The sequence below is a fragment of the Lissotriton vulgaris genome, chromosome 3_1 (genome assembly GCF_964263255.1).
Source record: "Lissotriton vulgaris chromosome 3_1, aLisVul1.2, whole genome shotgun sequence".
Taxonomy (NCBI): domain Eukaryota; kingdom Metazoa; phylum Chordata; class Amphibia; order Caudata; family Salamandridae; genus Lissotriton; species Lissotriton vulgaris.
Window position 1 is genome coordinate 1,721,725,289 of NC_141689.1, and position 20,523 is coordinate 1,721,745,811.

At 44.0% G+C, this 20,523-nt stretch overlaps 1 protein-coding gene across 1 annotated transcript in view; it reads right to left on the reverse strand.

Moving 5' to 3' along the window:
• Window positions 1-20,523, reverse strand: part of LOC147728368 (bifunctional heparan sulfate N-deacetylase/N-sulfotransferase 3) — a 554,824-nt gene that overhangs the window by 108,690 nt on the left and 425,611 nt on the right. The window contains exon 7 of the mRNA XM_086963275.1: window positions 3,036-3,218. Coding sequence (XP_086819401.1) covers window positions 3,036-3,218 — 183 coding nt within the window. The remainder of the gene's footprint in view (window positions 1-3,035; window positions 3,219-20,523) is intronic.

Genomic DNA, 20,523 nt, shown 5'->3' on the forward strand with positions numbered 1-20,523 from the left:
TGGGCTGTTCTTTATGTGATGTTTCCTGCTGCCTCCAACTACCTCCGGGGCAGCTCTTCACCAGCGACAGTGGCCTATGGGGCAGTGAAGTATTTCCTGTTTCTTCTCCCTTTTCCCACTGATCCACCCATCACCACTTACAGTTCAAAGCTGGCCTGTTAAACTTCTTCAACCCCGCTCTGATTCTCCCACCGGGCCACACTTCTTCATTGACAAGGTCTAATAGCTCGAAGAGGTTTCCCTCTTGTTCATTTTCTTTAAAAGTGGGATGCCTTTTTTGAATGAAACAAAATGTTTGTTTAAGAGGAGGCAATGATCCAGAGAACCATTTCTCTTAAACAAACTTAAGAAAAAAGACAACTTTATTTTTAATAGCAGTCCATTTCCTTTAAGGATAATGGGTTGTATTTTTTTTAAAGTTTACTTTATTCAGTATTAACAGACATGGTAGTCTGCTGGCCCCAGCTGGCCACTATCCATGTGCAGTTCTCTAAGTGTAGTGAGACGTAATCTGCAACTTTCTCATTAATATTCCTGCAGTAGGTTGGATTGCAATCCACTACAATTTAAATTTTTAAGAACTGACCTACAAGTACATAGGTCAATTTTAAACACTTTTATTCATCGCAAAAATACTGGTTCTAATTTTCGACCAGTAATTTGCAACCAGATATTCGTACAGCTGGCCCTTAGTTTCTTGCCGGCTTAAATCTGTGCCCCATCTCAACTTCCATGGATATACATCTTAATAAAAAGGTGATTGGGGGATTGAAAACTGAAATATAACATACTATATATCGTTCTGACAACTCTTCTTCCATTCCCATTTGTCTTGATGTACAACTGGGAAGTAGGGCTCCATCAGACAGGTGGCATGCAGTACTGTAGAAAACCAATGACTACCACTAGTTTCCCCCCTTTCAGGCATCCCACTAAGACATGTTGGCCAACTTTCCATTGTCACTTCACAGGACACTTTGAAAGTGTGAAAACATAATGCCCATAAGACATATTGCTTGCACGCAGAGGCAATAGAAGATATTTTTTGGTGGTGGGGGACTTTAGTCACAGTGCATTTTAGGGTTTCATTCTAAGTCTCCTTCCTTTAGATTGGGCTGTCTTAAAATATATACCTCGCCTGGAAATTGAGCCTATTTAGTATGAGTACTATTTTTACTGCATTTGAGTTCTAATCCCTGTACCACCTCTTGGATATTGCAACTTTTCAGAGACACGTTTAGAAAAAAGGACCACTCTAGTATCAAAACAAAATATTAAAGAAATCCTTCAAACACCAATGGAAAATGTTGGCATTGGTCCATTGGGTATGTTTTAGCCATTGATCTAAGAAAATGACATCCAATCTCAGCTTTACCACTTCATCAGGATATGCTGGAAGTGAACACAATTCTAAAGCTGGGCGTGACCAACAACACAGGATGGTAGATGCTGGCCCGTTTTCATTTCACTTTCAAGCTCCAAAGACGACTCAATCGGGGGCCATTTTCAAAGTTAAAGAGAATGCTGTAAGGGGCGTAAAAACATATGGCACTTGTTTGTGAAAGCATATAATGATAGCACATGCAAATATTTCCCTTGGAGGGGCACTCTATCTCAAGGTATGGCCCAGTGGACTACTTGGAAACACGGAATCAAGAAACAAGACTTTTATTTCAAGCATTCCATTAGGCCAAATTGTGTGTTCTTCTGCAATTACTTTTTGAACTTATTCTTCCATTGTTTTCTGCCAAGATTGGGAGTATTTAGAATCAATGTAAAAGCTGCTAGTAAGTACGCAGTTAAAACAATAGGGCACTTCTCTAGCCCTACATATAATATCCAATCAGTCTCATAGTATATTGATCAAAATGCAATATGGCGGCAAATTTTTAGTCTTTGCTGCAACCAGTGTGCTGCTATATGAGTAAAGTGTCTCTGCTATATGAGTAAAGTGTTTGATCCTGGGGAAGCCATACTCTCTCTAGGCCTCTGTTTACTGATATGACAACAGGTGAGAGCTCTGAAACTGGCTTGAAGGAAGAAATAAACCCCAAGAGCATACTACTAGGACAAGTTCCCATTGTAGTTTTATTCACACACTCAGGGCTATTTAACAGCAGGATGCTGTATTTATATCACTATAGCTGACCGTGCTGCTGAAACTGCACTGCACAGGATCCGCCTCTGCTGCAACTTTGGCATACCAGTCACAATCACCTGTAGTAAAGCTCACAAAGGGCAGAAAGTTAGAGTTGATTGTCCTTTGCTATGGTTTAAAGTTACGAGGAATCAAAATGGGTAACAATGGGTGACCTCAGAGCACGAGTTGAGGGTACACACAGGTCCACGGCGTCCACCCACTATTATAACAGGGCGGACGCCATCTCCCCTGCCAAGAAGTTGGGCCCACAGAAATATGTTGAACTTGTCCCAGTGTAAGACACCGGGACATGTTCAGCAGCGCCCGCACATTGTCTGCATTCCATTTCCAGCAGCGACGTGCAGGCAGCGAGGGGGCTGTTTTTCACCTTCATCTAGGTCTAAGTTAAGGGGCCATCAGCCCTCCTTTTTTTTTTAAATATATCTTGACTTGAGGCGGCTGGAACCTCACACTTAAATGTAAATGCCATGGAGGGAAACAAAGGCACACAGCTTGCTATCTCTTCACAGGTATTTAAGAGAGGCCGCTTTTGCCTTTGTTCTGTCCCGGTATATAAGTGCTGACATTGTAAGACTGTCATAGGGCGTGGTCTGTTCCAGTAGATACACAAATCATTTAAATAGCACTAGTTTATTTCTTTTATAGCACTACGTCGGGACGTCATGTGCTGTGATGGCTGGAGTCATGATGTCACTTGCATAGTGTCTAACTTGGTCAGTCCCCCCACTTCTTTTTATAGGACTTGTGCCCTGAGTGACCTGCAGTGCTTCCGTGCGAGCAGCGGTACAGGAGCAACAACTGCTGGAGAAACATGGAAAATGCAGGACAGTTGGCCACCCTGCTCTTATTACCACAGCCATTTGCAAAGCCTTACCTGCCACACCGGGTCCCTCTGCTCCGGGAAGAGCTCGAAGTACTTGTGCGCCAGCTGCACGGGCGGCAGGGTGTGCAGCCTCAGGTTGGTCCAGCGCTGAACGAAGTTGGCCAGGTTCACAAACGTGTACAGGCCCAGGCGGTCATTCCCGTAGTTGGACAAGTGGGTCATGAAGATGCTGATCTGAAAAGGCAAAAGGAAAAAAACAAACATAGCATGTAAATTAAAAATTCCCACTACGAACCAGTAGGTGGCACTGTTTGCACATTTTAAATATAATATGATCTTCTTCCTTGCACGGGACACTACTTATAGCAGAATGAAACCGAAAAAAACCAAACTGTATTTGGCAGAAAGAGAGAGTGAAAGAGAGGAGGAGAGGCCGAGGCAGACACAGAGATGATATATTGTTATATATAAGATTTCTTGCTAGAATATACGTCTAGTGAGTTTTGCATACCTAGGAGTGCACTTATTATTTATCCATATTTTACAGACCAGTGATTTCACTACGAAACAAATGCTGACATGGGCAGCAGCGCATTCAGAAATCAACAGCGCTTACAAATGAGGGGATGTCCTAAGTTTACAATGCTATTATTAATATGAGTGAATCAATATGAACCAAAAAAAACAGGCTGAAGACATTTTAGCTTCGCTGGGTGAACATCCCATCTTCAAATCCCTTCTTTGTAAGCACTCTAGTCGGCTCATTAAAGCAGATACACCAAAGAGAATAAGGGGCCTGCCACTATTCGTTCTCAACATTTTCTTGAATAAAAATTCAGAGAATAAGAAATTCGACCACAACAGTGAAGAAAAGGCCTTGTTTTTCAACAATTCTGCATTTTCCTGAGTAAAAAAACCCATATATACTTGTTTCTAAATGCTCGTTTATTTTTGACACTTCCACTGTTGAGGATCGCCATGCTACACATCCCTGACTTGCATTATCACACCCCTTGGGAAAGCTACCTGTGCGACGACGGGAACGTTTCTGAGCACATGAAGACATGAGCTTAATTTCCTGAAATCTGCCGGGAAACACAGGACTGTCCGGGAAAATCCAGGACGCCTGCTCACCCTAAACTGGCTGCCTTATCATACCCGAAGTGTGCGAGGATACAGTATGTCCGCATAACGTGCAGTCTCCTGAAATTCAAAGTATTTAACACATAAAAAAAAAAATGGAGGAAAAAAATGAAACCAATACAATTTATTGTGTGGTTTCGATGGAGCATTATTTATGGCCATTGTTTGCACAATTATCTAGTGTAAACATCTGGCATGATGCGGCCCTCCGAGACCACGTTGGACATCCTGCACTTGGGAGACAGCGCTTAGAAACAGACGCGCAGCACCGTAAAACTTACATTCGTAAGAGCTCCAATCGCGCAATAATCACTCCACGCATCAGTTAGCGTAAAAGGACATTTATTAGGTCAGGCATGACAGACCATAGTTAAACATAACATCTTTAACAGTTAACAATCCACCCAACATCCTGCCTTTCAACCATCATCCACTCACGTATTCCACTGGGCACTCCCAATTCACACCACAACCTCTCCACGTATACCATTCACATCCCCCTTCACTTCCAAACTCCTCCAGCATCTCCATCCATCGCACTCCCATCTACCACACCCCCATCCTGCACCTGTAACCCCCTCCCCGGAAGGGTGATTCTGCCCGTCATGGACTCCCCACCCCTCCCAGGTCCCGCAAACACCCCCCTCGTGTCAACCTGTCCTAAACTGGCACTCCGAACAACTTGTACAACGAAACACCCGCACCTCACTCCTGAACCATGTGTAGGGTGGGCGGGCAGACAAAAACGAAACCTATTCCCTGAGGCACTGGGGACAGTAAGAGGGAGTACTCCCCTTCAATAACCTCCTAACTCCCACCCCTAAAACTCCACCCCTTGACCCACCCTCTGCCTGCCGTCCTCTCGCGCGAACACCCCGGGGAAAAGACTGGTCTGTCGACCTGCTCTGCCCGGGGACCTCATTATCGCATATTGTTCACAAGATGTACGCCGCCGAACTGTCCATTCCACTCAGAAATTATAAAATAAATCTGAATTTGATATTGTCGTCTGGGGTCGAGCTTGTAAGTGTCATAAAAATGCACTCTGTGTAATAGCACAATTTAGGCGTTCCTGGTCACCCTCGACATCATTCTACCTTGCATTTAAACTATGCCCCCCCACCCCAGACTCTCAATACTACAGTCAAAAAGCCCTCCCACCACACACACGCTTTCCCCCAACCCTGCAGAGCGTGCCCCGCACCCTCCACTCGCGAGGGTTTTGTACACTTTCGCAAATTGCGAACTTACCTGTCGGGTCGCAAGTTTCGCGAACGTGTTGTTTCTACGTGTCCAGCCTGTTTGGGACACTCTTCTTCATCACTGCCACTCTCTGTCACCACTGCCACTCTCTGACTACTCATGCCACCCTCTGGCCCACCCATGCCACCCTCTGTTTCATCACCACACCCTCTGGTTGTCCAGTGTACATTATTTTCGGCAAAGCAAAGCACACCTTCCCTGCCTCAAGTGACCTGAATTAATTTGGGGCTGATTAATGTGTCACAGAATATTTTTTTAGCTGGCACCTGCTTCCTTAGTGCGCCCTGATTAGTGATCTTTTGCACTTGCTAAGTGCTTTCATTGTTGCAAAATTAGTTACAACACCTGCCCTGCCCCAACTGACAATAATGAATTAGGGGCTGATTAATGGATTTTAACTTCCAGCCTGGCTCCTGCTTGTCTCCCTTAGCTGTAATTCAGGACCTTTGTGGCATATGTGTAACTATTCTGAGGTTCAGAGCAGGGTCACATAATAGTTTCAACTGGCAACTGAACTCTGGAGGGGCCCCTCAGGAAGCACTACAGGAAATGGCTACTAATGATGAGCCTGAACTTTTGAACCTGGTAAGTAGTTACTTTCAGTTTTGCTAAAATCGTATTTCTGCAATTTTGCACTTATTCGCGGGGCGCGAACTCACGCGAACTCACGCGAACAGTGCGAGCAGTGCGAGCAAAATCCGCTGCTCGCGGATTTGCGGATTTTGCGGGAGATTCGCAAATCTCGCGGATTGCGGATTTCCCGAAAATCTGCAAAATCCGCGAGCGGAACGGATTTTCCGCCCATGCCTAGTAGTGTTTAGGCATGGTGCCTAGAGCACAGAATAAAGTGGTCAAGTTTCAAGTTTCAAAAGCTTTATTTGGTTTGCATAGCACAACCATATAAGCAAAAGATAAAATTAATTCCTTGACATAATATTTCAATACTCCTCATCTATACAGGCATTATATACACATTTTCATAAACAGGCTCATATAAGCATGCTTAATTATTGACATGAGCTTAAAAAAAGGGCAGTCAAAAATTATCATCCACAGTATATATTATTCAGACACTTCCTCGAAAAATATGCTTAGCAGGGCAAAACTTGCAGCAAGCAAAGTCCATATGCTGTTGCAGGTTGATGAAAAGTCTTTCATTTCCAAGAGATTTAGAACAGGGGGTAAACAAGCATGCTCTTGGAGACACTATTGGTTCAAGAGAGACGGGTGAAATCTTTCCTTAGCAGGGCAGAGGGTAAGGTAGCAAGACAGCACCGCAGAAAAGCGGTTCTTCCAAAGCAGCAGTCCAGCAGAGTGTCAGTCCTTGCAACAGCACAGCAGTACTTTGTCCTGGCAGAGTTTGCTTTCATGTCCAGTAATCTACTAAAGTGGTAGGGTAAGAGACCCAGTACTTACACCCAGTTGTGCAATTGAAGTGGGGGTGACTTCAAATAGGGCTTTGAAGTGCACAGCGGTCATTCCTCACAGCCCTGGCTTCAGGCTCACTCCAGGTGGTATGCATCCCTTTGTGTGGGGACAAGATAAAGCCTATGCAGGTGTGAGGGTCAGCTCCTCCCTCCAATCTGCCCAGGAACAGCACTTCAGCATGTTGATGGCAACTCATTCACACCTAAAGAGGGAATGCACAAATTCCAGCTGTCACCCACCCCAGATATGTATTTGAGACAGGCTGCAGGCACACAGGGGTAAGAGCAGAAAAATATAATCTTTCTAAAAGATAGAAAGGTAAAGACGCTTAAAAGACATTTATTCACAAAAGAAATGATTTTGAGTACTTCTACATGTATATATAGATTGACATCTAATCACACTCAATGGAATAACTCAAACTAAATTAAACAAACTAAATTAGTAAATTAATTACAGCAACCGGGTGAACCAAAATAGAAAAATGTATTTCGAATATCATCAATAGGCAAAATAAGGGTACAGAAATAACAATGACAAAATTCAACAGACATTGACAACAAAGAACATACAGATCAAATATATGAAGATATCCTAGTTATCAATGTATGGTTCTCCATCCTCATTGAAAAATACGGTGAGTCTGCCCTATACATAGGATTCTGCGCTCAAAGATAAATAAATTAACAATCATTAGAGAGGAGAATGAATTAGGCGTCGACGTTGCGGTCTTCATTGCATCAAGTCAATGAGACCGTCTTCAGGACAAACGTAGATCTTGTGCAATTTCTTGACCCCTTGATCAAAGATAGAGTCAGAAGATAACTGGGATTCCCAAATGAGATATCTCCAGTGGCAGATAGGGGCAGAGGTATTACATCAATTAGCCTCTTTGGAAGGATAAGAAAAATACATTTCTTGTTAAAAACCGCTGCAGCATCTGTCTCACGATCACGACGTGAGATCTTTCTAAAAGTGGCATTTTTAAAAGGGCAATGATAAATTTATCTTACTCTACCAGTAAAGAGAATTTATCATCAACATTCCAACTGATATGAAATATGAACTACTTCTTGCCAATCAAACATTACAGCTTATAAGTGTAACAAGGAATTTGCAATGTTAACCTATGAGGGGGTAGGCCTCACAGTAGCAAAAAACAAATTAGGATGTTTTCACTACCAGGACATGCAAAACTTAAAAATACATTTCCTAACATTTCATTACACAGCACCCTATCCTCTAGGCTACCTAGGGCCTATCTTAAAGGAGACATATGTATTAAAAAGGGAGTTTAAGGCTTTGCAAGGGGGTTTTAAATGCCAAGTCAACATGGCAGTGAAAAGTGCATACACATGTTTTTCAGTGGCAGGCCTGAGAAATGTTTAAAGGCTACTTCTGTGGGTGGCACAATCAGTGCTGCAGACCCACTAGTAGCATTTAACATGCCCTGAACACATGCAGTGCACTCTACTAGGGACTTATAGATACATTAAAAACGCCACTCAAACCATGTTTTTAGGGGAAAAGCACATGCACTTTAGCACTGGCTGGCAATGGTAAAATGTTCAAAGTCCTAAGGCCAACAAAAAGAATTCAGCAAAATTGAAGGCTAGCAGGCAAAACATTTGGGGGAACACCACCCTAAGGGTGATAGGTCCAATAATGTGGAGTTTCGGGTTCATTTGGTTAAGGGTGCAAAGGTCATATTAGGGCAGTTGGATAATGAGTTGTTTCTGCAGACAAAGGTGCCTTCAAGGCCAGGTCCTTTAACTTATATGGCCTTAACTCTATTGACCCTTTCAGGGCCAGCTCACCTAGGGAGAGGTGTGTAGTGCTGGACGAGGTCAGGCGGCTAGACAGGAGCATGTTGGGCTACAACAACAAACAGAAATACTGAAGTTTAAGGCATGAATGATCTAAGTGCTGGGGGGAACATACAGGGTTGCAGTGCTGCCCACAACCATGTGGTGCGGCTGGGCGGCAATGATGTCAAGGGGGAAATCAGTACAATAAAAATTATAAGCATGCAGGGGACAAGGATTGCAGAACAGTTTTGGGAAGTCTCACACACTAGTTAATGTGGACCATTTGAGACACTAAATGGTAGTAGTTGGGGAGACAGAGATGTTTTTGTTACAGGATTTAGAATTAGTTTTACGGTTGATCTACACAGGTCCCAGAACACGGATGTGGGTGGAGAATTGGAAACCAATGAGGAGGCATGAGGAGTTGATACAAAGTTAAGTCAAGGAGAGGTTTGAAGGATGTATGGCTGGGCCCGTGAGGACTGGCCTCTGTTGCAGTGGTTCTCAAAAAGGAGCAAGGCAAATTCTGCCTGATTCAACATCTGCTGAGGCCTCAAGGGCTGCCCATAAAGTATTTTATAATGGAGGCATTGAGCAGGGTGAAATACACAACAGTTAATGATGCCCTTGACCTGGTTAGAAAGTTAGGACTGGATGCGCTCATGGTGAAGTTCGATATTAAATTGGCCTTTCGCATGTTACTGGTGAAATCCAGTGTATTTTTCAGTTGCGGGTCATCTAGTTTGAAGGATATTATTTTGTGGACAAGGCATGCCGATGAGTTGCTCCTTTTTGTACTCTCTTTGTGAGAAGTTCAGTATGTTTCTGCTAAATTTTGTTTAATTGGGTCACCAGCTCTAATTGAATGACACACTAGTTGGATGACCTTTTTATTTTGGGCCGCTGTCTATGGAATGTCACAACTTTCTTCAATAGTTTCAAGAGCTGATGATGGAACTGGGAGGGCCTTTAGCCCCCAATAAAACATTGGGCCCTGGGCTAATATGACATTTTTGTCAGGGGGGAAATGGGTCGGGGGATGTTGGAAGGTTGGGTGTGAGAAAAAGGAGCCTCAGGAAGGATTTGTAGGACACTACAGTGTTTGAAGAAAGTGATTCTGGTGCTTCGTTGTATGTGTAAAGATGATTGGGAGGCTGCTACTTTTTAGCTTCTCATGGTTTATTAATTCTTTGGATCCTTTTGGGTGCTGGAGCTGTTGGGATGCTGAACTCTGAAGGATTAAGGAGGGAGCAATTCCCGCGGGTGAGATTGTTTTGCTAAAAAAACGGATCAGAGGGAGCAGGGTAAATTTGGGGGCTTACCAGATGAGAGAGTGTGTCCTTTAAATTGGTGGAGGAAGTGTAAGATGGATGGAGTTTTGGGTGAGGTAGGTGTATTCAGGGACAAGTATAGGTCACGGGTGTCACCACAGCAATTGATGGTGGTGTTGCGTACGACTTTGTTACTATTTCAGCTTTCTGAAGTGGAATATGGTACCCCTTCCTTTCAAATAGAGTTGGCCATGAAGGCAGATATGAGAGGCTGTACAAAGGAAGAGACTAAGAGGCTGGGGACATGGAAATATGAGTGCTATGAACAATATTTTAGAACCATGTGGTTGCTGCAATAATGTGGCCATGATTCTAATTGTTGTTGTGTATCTTACTGATTGTGTTGTGGGTGCAAGCCGAGCTCATATTGAGTTTTGGATTTGTGGCCACTCTTTTGTAGGGTGGAAAATGCAGCAAGTAGAGTTGAGGAGATTAGGTACACACCTAGGCTTTGAAAAATGTAGTTTCTTAGTTAAATGGTTTGTGAAAGAGGATGTACCCTGGCACAAGTTATTACCAAACTTATTTATTTATTTATTTATTTTCAGAGTTTTATATAGCGCGAACAAGATCTTTGCAGATATCAGAGCGCTTTACATAGAAGAGTACATGAGGGAACAAAGTCAAATAGGTAGGTCGATAGTTCACAGAGTACAGAAGGGAACATGAGGGAACAAAGTCAAATAAGTAAATTAGTAGATCATACAATACAAATAATACAATTGGGTGGCTGCAAAGCAATCAAGTGGGTGATAAGACAGCTCGTACAAATAGATAAGGGGTCAAGCAAGTAATAAAGATCATCGCAGGGTGTTGATAGGGTTCGAGATAGTAGTACAGGTGAATTTAGCCATGAGGATAGCTTTTACTTCTTTTTTGAAGAGTGTAGTGGAAGAGAGAAGCCTGGTTTCGGGAGGGAGTGAGTTCCAAATCCTAGGCGCCATTCCTGAGAAAGAGCGCTTGTATGTTTTCTCCTTCCGGAATCTTCGAGGTTTCAGCAGAAGATTGTTTGCGCCTCTCGTGTTTCTGATTCCCCCAGAGATTGTCAATTTCTGAGCAAGGTAGCCGGGTGAGTTTAGGTGTACAGCCTTGTGTGTCATGCAGGCTATTTTTAAATGTATTCTGGCTTCAAACGGCAACCAATTCAGGGATTTCAAGTCAGGGGTGATGTGGGAGTGCTTTTTTGACCCCGTGATGAGTCTCGCTGCAGCATTTAGAGATGCTTTTAGTGGTGCGGTTGTAGTTAGTGGGAGTCCGCAGAGGGAGGTGATGCCGTATTCAATTCGTGGGATGACTAGTGCTTGCACCGCTGTTTGGAAGTCTTTGGCTGGGAGGTAGGGTTTAAGTTTCCTCAGAGTATTGATCTGGAAGTTCGCTCCCTTTGTAGCTTTGCTGACATGTTGCTGCATGTTGAGATTGGTGTTGAGTGTTATGCCTAAAGATTTTGCTGATTCCACGATGGTGGGTTGGACATTGAGTGCGGTTAGGAGTTTAAGCCAATGTTGAGTGGTGGTTATCTTCGCTGGAGGTGCGATCAGAAGGAACTCTGTTTTCAGGGCATTGAGTTTGAGGTGATTGTCGGCAAGCCAGGATTGGGTGCATCTGATCGTTGAGTTCAGGAGCAGGATGTCATTGGGAGATTGCAGTTTGAGGTAGAGTTGGGTGTCATCGGCATACATGTGAAAGTGTACATTGGATTCTTGTAGCAGAGTGGTGAGCGGTTCCATGACTAGGTTGAACAAAGTTGGGGATAGAGAAGATCCTTGGGGGACGCCTAGCGTTACAGGTACTGGCGTGGACATCAGGTTGTTGCTCTTGAATTTCTGCGTCCTGTTGCGGAGAAAGGAAGTGAACCAATTGAGGACAGTTCCAGATAAGCCCATTCTTTTGTTTAGTAGTTCTAGTAGATTCTCATGTTTAACGGTGTCGAATGCGGAGGAGAGATCAAGAAGGATGAGGAGGCAGGTGTCATTTTGGTCTAGCATTTGAAGTGCGTCGTCAATTATGTGAGTCATAGCCGTTTCTGTGCTGTGTCCTGCTCGGAAACCTGATTGGTGAGGGTTGAGGAGATCGAATTGCTCAATGTGTTTAGTCAATTGTAGTTGTGCGCATTTTTCCAGCAGTTTGGCGAGAGTGGGGATATTGGTGATGGGACGGTAGTTGTTGAGATCCGCGGGGTCGGCTGTTGGTTTCTTTAGTAGAGGTGTGACCTGACCAACTTTGAGGGAGTCAGGTATGCTTCCTTGTTGGAGAGAGCTGTTGATGATTTTAGTCCAGAGAGGGAGAATCAGAGGGGTAAAATCTTTTACTGCGAAGGCAGGGAGGGGGTCCGTGAGGTGATTGGAAGGTTTCAGGGTGCTGAGTAATTTGCCAATTTCTTCTTCCGAGTATGTGTCAAAGGTTGACCATGTCGCATTGTTTTTTGGTTCAACGGGTGCTGGGCATTTGGGTTTGGAGTAGAGGCTTGCGTCAGTGAGGAGAACGCTTTTTATTTTGTCGGTTTTTTGGATAAAGAAAGCAGCGAAGTCTTCACATGAGGGTACCACACGCCCAGTGTTGAGTGGTTGTGGTAGCTCTTTGGATTGCGATTTGATTAGCTCAAACAGTTTTCTCGGGCGGTTCTTTGCTTGGTTAAGTTGGAGGCGGAAGAAGTCCGATTTTGAGCGTTTTATTTTCCTGAAGTAGGCGTTTCTCTTCTTCTTCAACTCTTTTAGGTGCATTGCAGAGGGGGCTGATCTCCAGGTCCGTTCTGCCATTCGCATGTCTCTTCTATCTTCGTTGAGACTCCCGTCGTACCATGGTTTGGAGATTTTAATGGCGACTCTTTTTAGTTGCATAGGTGCAGCCTCATTGATTATCGAAGTCATAGAGTTGAGATAGTGGTCAGTCAGGGTTTGGACGTCCGAGGCGCCTGCAGGAGGGAGTAGGAGATTGCAGCTGTTAGGGGGCAGAGAGCCAGGGTTGAGCTTTTTCGAGTTTCTTTTCCAGACCTTGGGCTTGGAGAGCTGCACAGGGTTGACTTTGACTTTTTCGTTGATAAAGAATGTGATAATGTGATGATCCGACCAGTCACAAGGTTGGATGGATTCAAGTTGGATAGACTGCTCCTTGGAGATGATCAGGTCGATGGTGGAGCCTTTCTCATGGGTCGGACTGTTGCATATTTGGGTGAGGTTCAGGGCATCGAGGAAATTTTTAAGACTGTTTACCACTGCGTCGTTGCTGTCATTCCAGCGGAGGTTGAAGTCACCAAGGTATATTTGGGTGAGCTGGCGACCGGAATTGGTTGAGATCATATCCATGATTTGTTGGGAGAAGGTGAGGTTGTCCCTGGGTGGGTGGTATATGCTGTGCAGAGTGCATATCGGTTTGCCCTCACTAATAATGTCGAGGCAGATGTATTCACAGGATGTTGGGGATGGCAGGGATGTGGAATTGACTTTCTGAACAGAGAGGTTGTTCTTGTATATGCATGCGATTCCGCCACCTATTTGGCCTGTTCTGTCGAGCCTGATAATGTGGAAGTTGGGAGGAACCAGAATGTCCATTATGGGTGTCGAGGATTCAGTTAGCCACGTTTCAGTCAAGATGATTAGATCAAGGCCCTGCGATAAGAGGAGTTCAGCAATGGCTGCTGAGTGTTTCGTCGCCGATCTGCAGTTGAGAAGCGCGCATTTGAGGCGGGGTGTGTAGAGGGTGTTAGATTGTTCTAGCGAGAGAGGGACTTCTCTAAGGTTATTGGGGATGGAGGCTCTGCTGTTTAATGTGGGTGGTCTAAGGGGATTTGGGTGTATCGTGGGAATGTTGCGGTGTGGGGTGCTTGTGTGAGTTTGGGGGGCTGGTTCATAGGAGCGGAGAAGGGTGAGTGTGTCGAGGTCAGAAGAAGAGTTGTGGGTGCGGCGAGGGCGGTTGTTGCGATTAAGAGCTGGGATTGATGTCAGCTTGGGGCATAGCTGAGTGCGAGAGTTGGCCTGAGAGGTGGGGGACACATTTGGCGGGGAGGTGTGGATGTGTGAGGCGTTGCAGGGGCGATGCTGGGGACTACGGGAATTGCTGCGCCTATGAGCAGGGTTTGAAGCCTGGTGTGGGGCGTGGTGAGGGTGGGGGACCGCTGGGGGGGAAGGAGGCAGGTTGGGAAGGGGGGTGGAGGTGGCTGGGTGGTGTATAGGACATGTGGAGAGTCGTTCTTTGATGACCTGGATGTCTTCTTTGATCTGAGTGAGGGTGGCCATGATGAGTTCCATCGTAGGGTAGGTGGTGGGGGTGGGGGTGGCAGTCAGGGGTGATTGGCTGGCCAGGGAACTCGTGTGCAGGCGAGGGGGAGGGCTGGTGTTCGGGCAGGTCTGCGTTGTGTTGGAGCGTGGGATAGGGTTAGGGAGGTGAGAGGTTCTGGACTGTTGGGGAGTGGATGGGATAGGGAGGAAATTGATGTTATGGGTGGGGGCATTGGCGGTAGGCGTGGGGGACAACGTGTAGGCTGGGAGACTGGTAGCTGTGTTGGAAGGAGGATAGCAGGGGCTGAGAGTAGGAGGGGGAGTGGGAGTGGAGATGATCCTGTTAAGGGGAGGGGGCGTTAAATTAAGAGAGGGAGTACGTTCTGCGCAGTAGATTGGTGGGTAGTGAGGACTGAGAATGGGGGGGGATAAAAGGGGGGAATTGTCAGAATGCGTGTAATTCTGGTGCTGGACTAAGTTGGGAGTGTTAAGTGTGGGGATTGTGCTGTCAGCGCCGAGCGGGGTGTTAATGCCCGCTGTAGGTGTGAAAGGTGTGTTGAGGGTATGTGTGGAGGTCCGGACGTTGGTGGAGGGGGCGGGGGAACGGGCGGCGTATGAGGGGGAGCGATCTATGTCTGAGATGGGGTGCTGAGTTGGGATAGTGAGGTTGTGGGTGGGGGATGGGAGGTCAGGGGTGGTAGGTGTGTCCCTGATTGAAAAGTATGCAGCTGAGAGGTCATGGTTGGTGGAATTGGGGGAGATATGCGTGTTTGTCCGTGACTTGGAGAGGTGTTCTTTGAAGGTGGGGAACATGTTGTCTAGCAGTTCCAGGTTCTTGTCTGTGGATTGTAATAGGACAGTCCCGGTATTGTAAATAGTGATGGTGGCTCTGCCTGGAAAGACCCGGGATGGGGAGATGGAGAGAGTTTGGCTGTGTGCGGATTTTCTAGTCGAGGAGACGGTGAGTAGGGTGAAGAACGCTTTTCTCCATTGAGCTCTGCGTGTGGTGTGGAAAATGATATCGGTGTTCAGGGATCCATTAACCGGTGAGAAGTAGGTGTCAGCGAAGGGCTTTTCCGAGTGTGACCTAAGGAAGTTGTGTTTAAAGCGTTTGGCGGCTTTTTTGGTGAGTGATGGTGGATATATGATTTTGTATGTATGTTTGCCGATGGGGTCCATGTTGCGTTGCAGGATTAGGTGGGTATGGGAGGATGCAGTAGTGGACTATAGTAGTACCATAGTGCAGACAGACAAGTTTGCAGAAACGGGTGCAAACAGTTGGAAACACAATGATAAGTCACAGCAAGCAAGATGTTATAAAAAGTGACACTAGTACTCAGCCAGCCTTTCCAGGCTATGAGAGTGAGCAGTAGGGCAAAAACATACGGTAACTAGTAAGGTACAAGGTGTAATAAGAGGCATAATACTGATAAAATATAAGGGTGGGGTACAATGGGTGAGTGCACTATGGGTAACTGAACCCTCTGGCAAGTAGGAAGCGGCATATATTGTTTAGATGTTTTTCTAATCCATCCACAAGAGAAACACCTAGTGTAGATTAAGGGTCTGGTGCTCTTAAAGTGTATTAGGTAGGATTTAATAAAGATGAATAGCTTGCATGAGCAGAAGGCTGTGTTGTCGAGTGGGTTTAGGCCCTGAAGGCAAGGGAGACATGAGGAAGCCATGGGCTATTGACAGAGCACATCAAAGGGCTAATTGGGAGATGCAAATAGGATTTTCTCAAGGTAGAACACTTGGATGTCAAGTTTGAAGCTGCACAGTTTATGAGTGAAAATGAAGTTCACTTTCAGTTATTGGCATGGAGTTGTATTTGCTGCAGTTAAGGACTTAGCTCTGGCTTAGTTGTTGGGAGTGAAATTCTTGTTCTGTAGTAAGTCTTACTAGTGTTTGGGGGTGAAGGGGTGTCAGCAAAATGCTATGTTTTTTTCTGGTGGCAAGTTCAGAGAGGAATTTACAGGACTCAAACAAGGTTTTCTTATGTGGAGCATCATGACAACTGTTGCAGGACGAAGGGAGAGGAATTCCAAGTGAAGAGTAGGTTGGCAGTGTTGGACTAGACATTGGCAACTTACGGATGGATGGAATGTGGAAATGACGTGAGTTTTTCTTTGTAAAGAGAAATGTTTGAGTCATTTAGTGGAGGGAGAAGGGTTTAGGTTTAGTGAGGCCGGTAGTTTTAGTTAGTATTCACAGAGTACCATGGGAATGTTACCTGGTTTATGCACCTGTCTCATCGAAGCAGCCATTTTCGCACAATTTGCAGTGGTTTCTGGGTGTGCTGTTATACCGCGGTGCCTAGGTGGGCGTTGGTATCCCCCTAGGTACTTCAGGTGGGCGGTGTCATTCGATGACCACAGGGGTGCATCGGTCCGTGGTGGGCAGAGTCTGGGCTTCAAAGGCACAGTACGTTTAGGCCCTTTCTTTTTGATTGGGGTTGCTAGTGTTCCCACTTAGAGGAGACTTGGCCCGTCAGTTTGGGCTGGGTGTTTCAATTGGAGCAGGACCAGGGGTGATTTGCATACAGCTGTTTCCTGTCTCAGATGACATGATAGCCAAAAAATGAGGAACTAGATTGCAGGCCAGAGTAGATACCAGTGGCTAGAATAATCCAATACATCCACCTTTCAATGTTTTATTTTCTTCGCTGTGACACCCTAGTTGCGACACAGACATGGGTCCAGAGCTCACTGTGCCGCAGGGTGCAAACTCCACCCTATTGATGAAGCCCAAAATGCCTGAAACACGAGTGGGGTAGATTGTGTACCTGCTCAGAGGGGACCTGGTCTGGCAGTTGGACTGGACTGTTTCTATTGCAGCAGCATTAAGGTTGATTTCCTTAGGGCTGGTTCCTGTCAGAGGTGGAATAGTAGGCAAAACAATTATGGACTGGTTTGCTGCCAGAGTAATTATCTGTGTCTGACATTAATTCAAGCAATCAATCGATCACCTTTATGTTTTCCTCTTTTTTAAATTTAAGGAGTATTCTAAATGTTCGACAGTATGAGTGTTTGTTTGTGACCTATACTGGTTGACCTCTTGTCTCTAGACAAAAGTGTGTTTCTCTGACAGGCTCTAATCAGAGTGAAAAATGTGTGTCAGAAATTGCTTTTTATGTATTCTGAATTGGCTTGGAGGATATTATACCAATCCAAAGTTGTATTACTTTCCCTGGAATGATGAAAGCATTTGTCATGTTTCCCGGCAGTGTGAATAGCACTAGCTAATACAATGATTAAAAAAAACAGTGCTGCAAAAATGTCAAAAAGATTTGTCACGTTTCTTGCTCGGTGTGGATACCTCTGTGCTAATGCAATGCTGGCAAATGATCTAATAAAAATATACACTTGTGGTGGGCAGATTTAAACAGTTATTAGTGTTGTGGACGCAATACATAAACAATAGTACTTCTCCGCCCTAACCTGGGAACTACCCATCCCTGCCGCTAGCATGAATCTTATTCTCTTTGTAATTTAGAGAACCCATCAATCACACATTTCGTGTTGTTTGGAAGCTTGCTTCTCCTGATTTGCATTGATTTGAATTGGGATTCATGTTTTACAGTGTACCATATTGAGCTGGAGCAATGCCAACTTTAAGCTGGTTCAATTGAAATATGTATATAGAGTGTACATACAAACTGATTGCTATGACTTGCTTCTGTACTGCTCCTGAAATCCAGTAGTAAGCCAGCAGTACTCCTGGCTTACTTTTTAATATATATATATATATATATATATATATATATATATATATATATATATATATATATATATATATATATATATATATATATATATATACATACATACATACATACATACATACATACATACATACACACACACACATATATATATATATATATATATATATATATATATATATATATATATATATATATATATATATATATATATATATACATATATATATATTTAAATAAGCCAGTAGTACTCATGGCAACATCTTTGCGAATGAGGCTTAACATATATCCAGCTCAACCAGATACCTGTCATAAGTGTAACTGTAAGAGAGCAGATAGGATGCACATGGTCTTGCACTGTGTGATTGTAGCTAAATGTTGCAATGGTGTTTTCAACACAATGCAGCAAGTCTTAGAAACTTGATTAATCGTTCGGTAGAATAATGTATGCTTACCCTGCACCATGAGCTGAAGAAAGATAAAATTGGCTACAGGCTTGTAGTCTGCTACATATCCTAAAATGAGACGCAGCGGAGGCAGCAGAGTGGTCGCTTGGCATTGTGTCTACAGAAAAGAAGGCAATGTATCTCTAGAACTTGGGCTCAATGCACAATGAGGATTTGCTCCTGTTCTGCTCAAACAGTGTTTGTGTTTGACCTTTCTTTTTCAGTGAGCTGTGATTCGTGTCTGGTCTAAAGCGCTGGGATGCCCTCGGGTAGCCATGCGCTATACAAGCATGTAACCATTCATTCATTCATCCTACAATCATTTCAGTTTGAGGAGCTCCCCACTGATGGTGAGCTCTTGCACAACAATGCTGTAAGCCAGGCTGGGGAATTTGGCAGGCAGAGCAGGGGAGCTTGGAAGAGGGGACCGAAGGGGAATTGGCAGGCAGAAAAAAGGAGGATGGGAGAAGGGAAGGATGTAAACACATGTTTATTCTTTGTTTACTCCCTTATTGGAAATACTATTTTCCTGAAGAAGAACGTGCAAATAGCCTTAAATCAACTCCTATCCAAGATGGTGGCATTCCTTGTGCTTGTTGTTTGAGTTTTCCAGTTCAAGATGGTGTGAACCTTTTATCCTGTAATGTAATTTTCCACCTAGATAATGTATAAGGAGGTATTTGTCGGAGAAGATTGTGTCACAACGCTTTAGTCTCCTTATTTTTGTCACATTTATCGTGCTCTTCAATACCTTCATGTCCCTGGTTTATGCTCCCTTTTTCCGCTGGAGATTTCTAGCTAGATTCCCTTGCCTGGGAGACCGTTATAATGGGCTCTTACTCCACCTTGTTTCACTCTAGTTTGGCACCTTACTTAAAATGTCTGTAGTATTTATCTTCAATCAAGAACTACCAATATTCCAAAGGAGGCTTTTTCTGCACTTTGTGGATATTTTGTCTCATATTTTTTAAAAAAAACATTTCTTTTTATTGATTGCCACAAACAACAGTACAGATTTAACAATTAATGCAGCGGACAATTTACCACAATCATTGACGCGGAACACATGGGTAAGTTTCATCAAGTAATTTTTGCCCTTGGTTAGATTGTTCTTAAGTCCCAAGTATCCAGTTCATCGGAGGAGGCTTGTGACGGTAATCGGGGCAATACACCTATATCCACCCGGTAGACATTCCATTTACCCCATATTGGCATCCACTCAGACATCTTCCACAAGTATATTAAGTGCAGAGTAGCACTGTGCCTACTGGGAGGCTCTCTCTTTCCTCAGACAATCAAGAACAAAACAAGAAAGATGATCATAGCATTCAGTCCTTGACTAAGGATTTGGTTTGGCCTTTTCGAAAAGAAGTGTTATGTGTTATAATACAGTGGCTGCACCGTGATGGTCTGGGAGTGATAAATAGGGAAATTTTCTAAAATGAGTGTTATCTGAGGAAATAAATAAGGCAATGATGTGCCGGCATTCACAATACGCTAGAGGAGGATGTCTTTGATTGCGGATTATAGTAAACAAGGTTACTGCGCCAGAAGATATTATAGAAATATCTCCAGGAATACTACTTTAGAGTGATAAAAAGGAAACTATGTCCCAGTACTTGAATTTGCCCTACATTTAAAAAACATGCTATAATGTAAAATGTTAATGCCTGAGACCCAAGTTGTCGTGCCTTTACTGCAACACATCCATGATGTCATGATTGTTGCTGTTTCGATTGATTTGTTTTTCTTTTAAAATAAAAAAAAGGATTGATGCTGGCAGATGTTTCAGATTAAAAGATGTGTTCCAAGAATGCAGATGAACAATAGTCTACTTAATGGCTATCCCATAAAAGACTTTGTAGTAATCAGGTCCTCAGACAGTTGATGTAGATAAATGGTTTATTGCAAGTTAGGTAGATAAGATGGTATAAACCATAACGACCCCAACAGGAACATCCTGCAAGATGCTCAGCCCCAAGCCAACTGCCAGCCTAAGCCCACAGACTGCCAACATTCCACAGAGCATCATAGCTAGAACATTCTATAATAAAAGGGGATAGTGCAAGGATACCACATTATCCTCTCCCTTTAATAACGTAAGACAATAAACTTAAAGGGAAAAACAAAGCACAGAAATATAATACAAATATAAAGAAATCTGTAACCCAAGGATGGAATT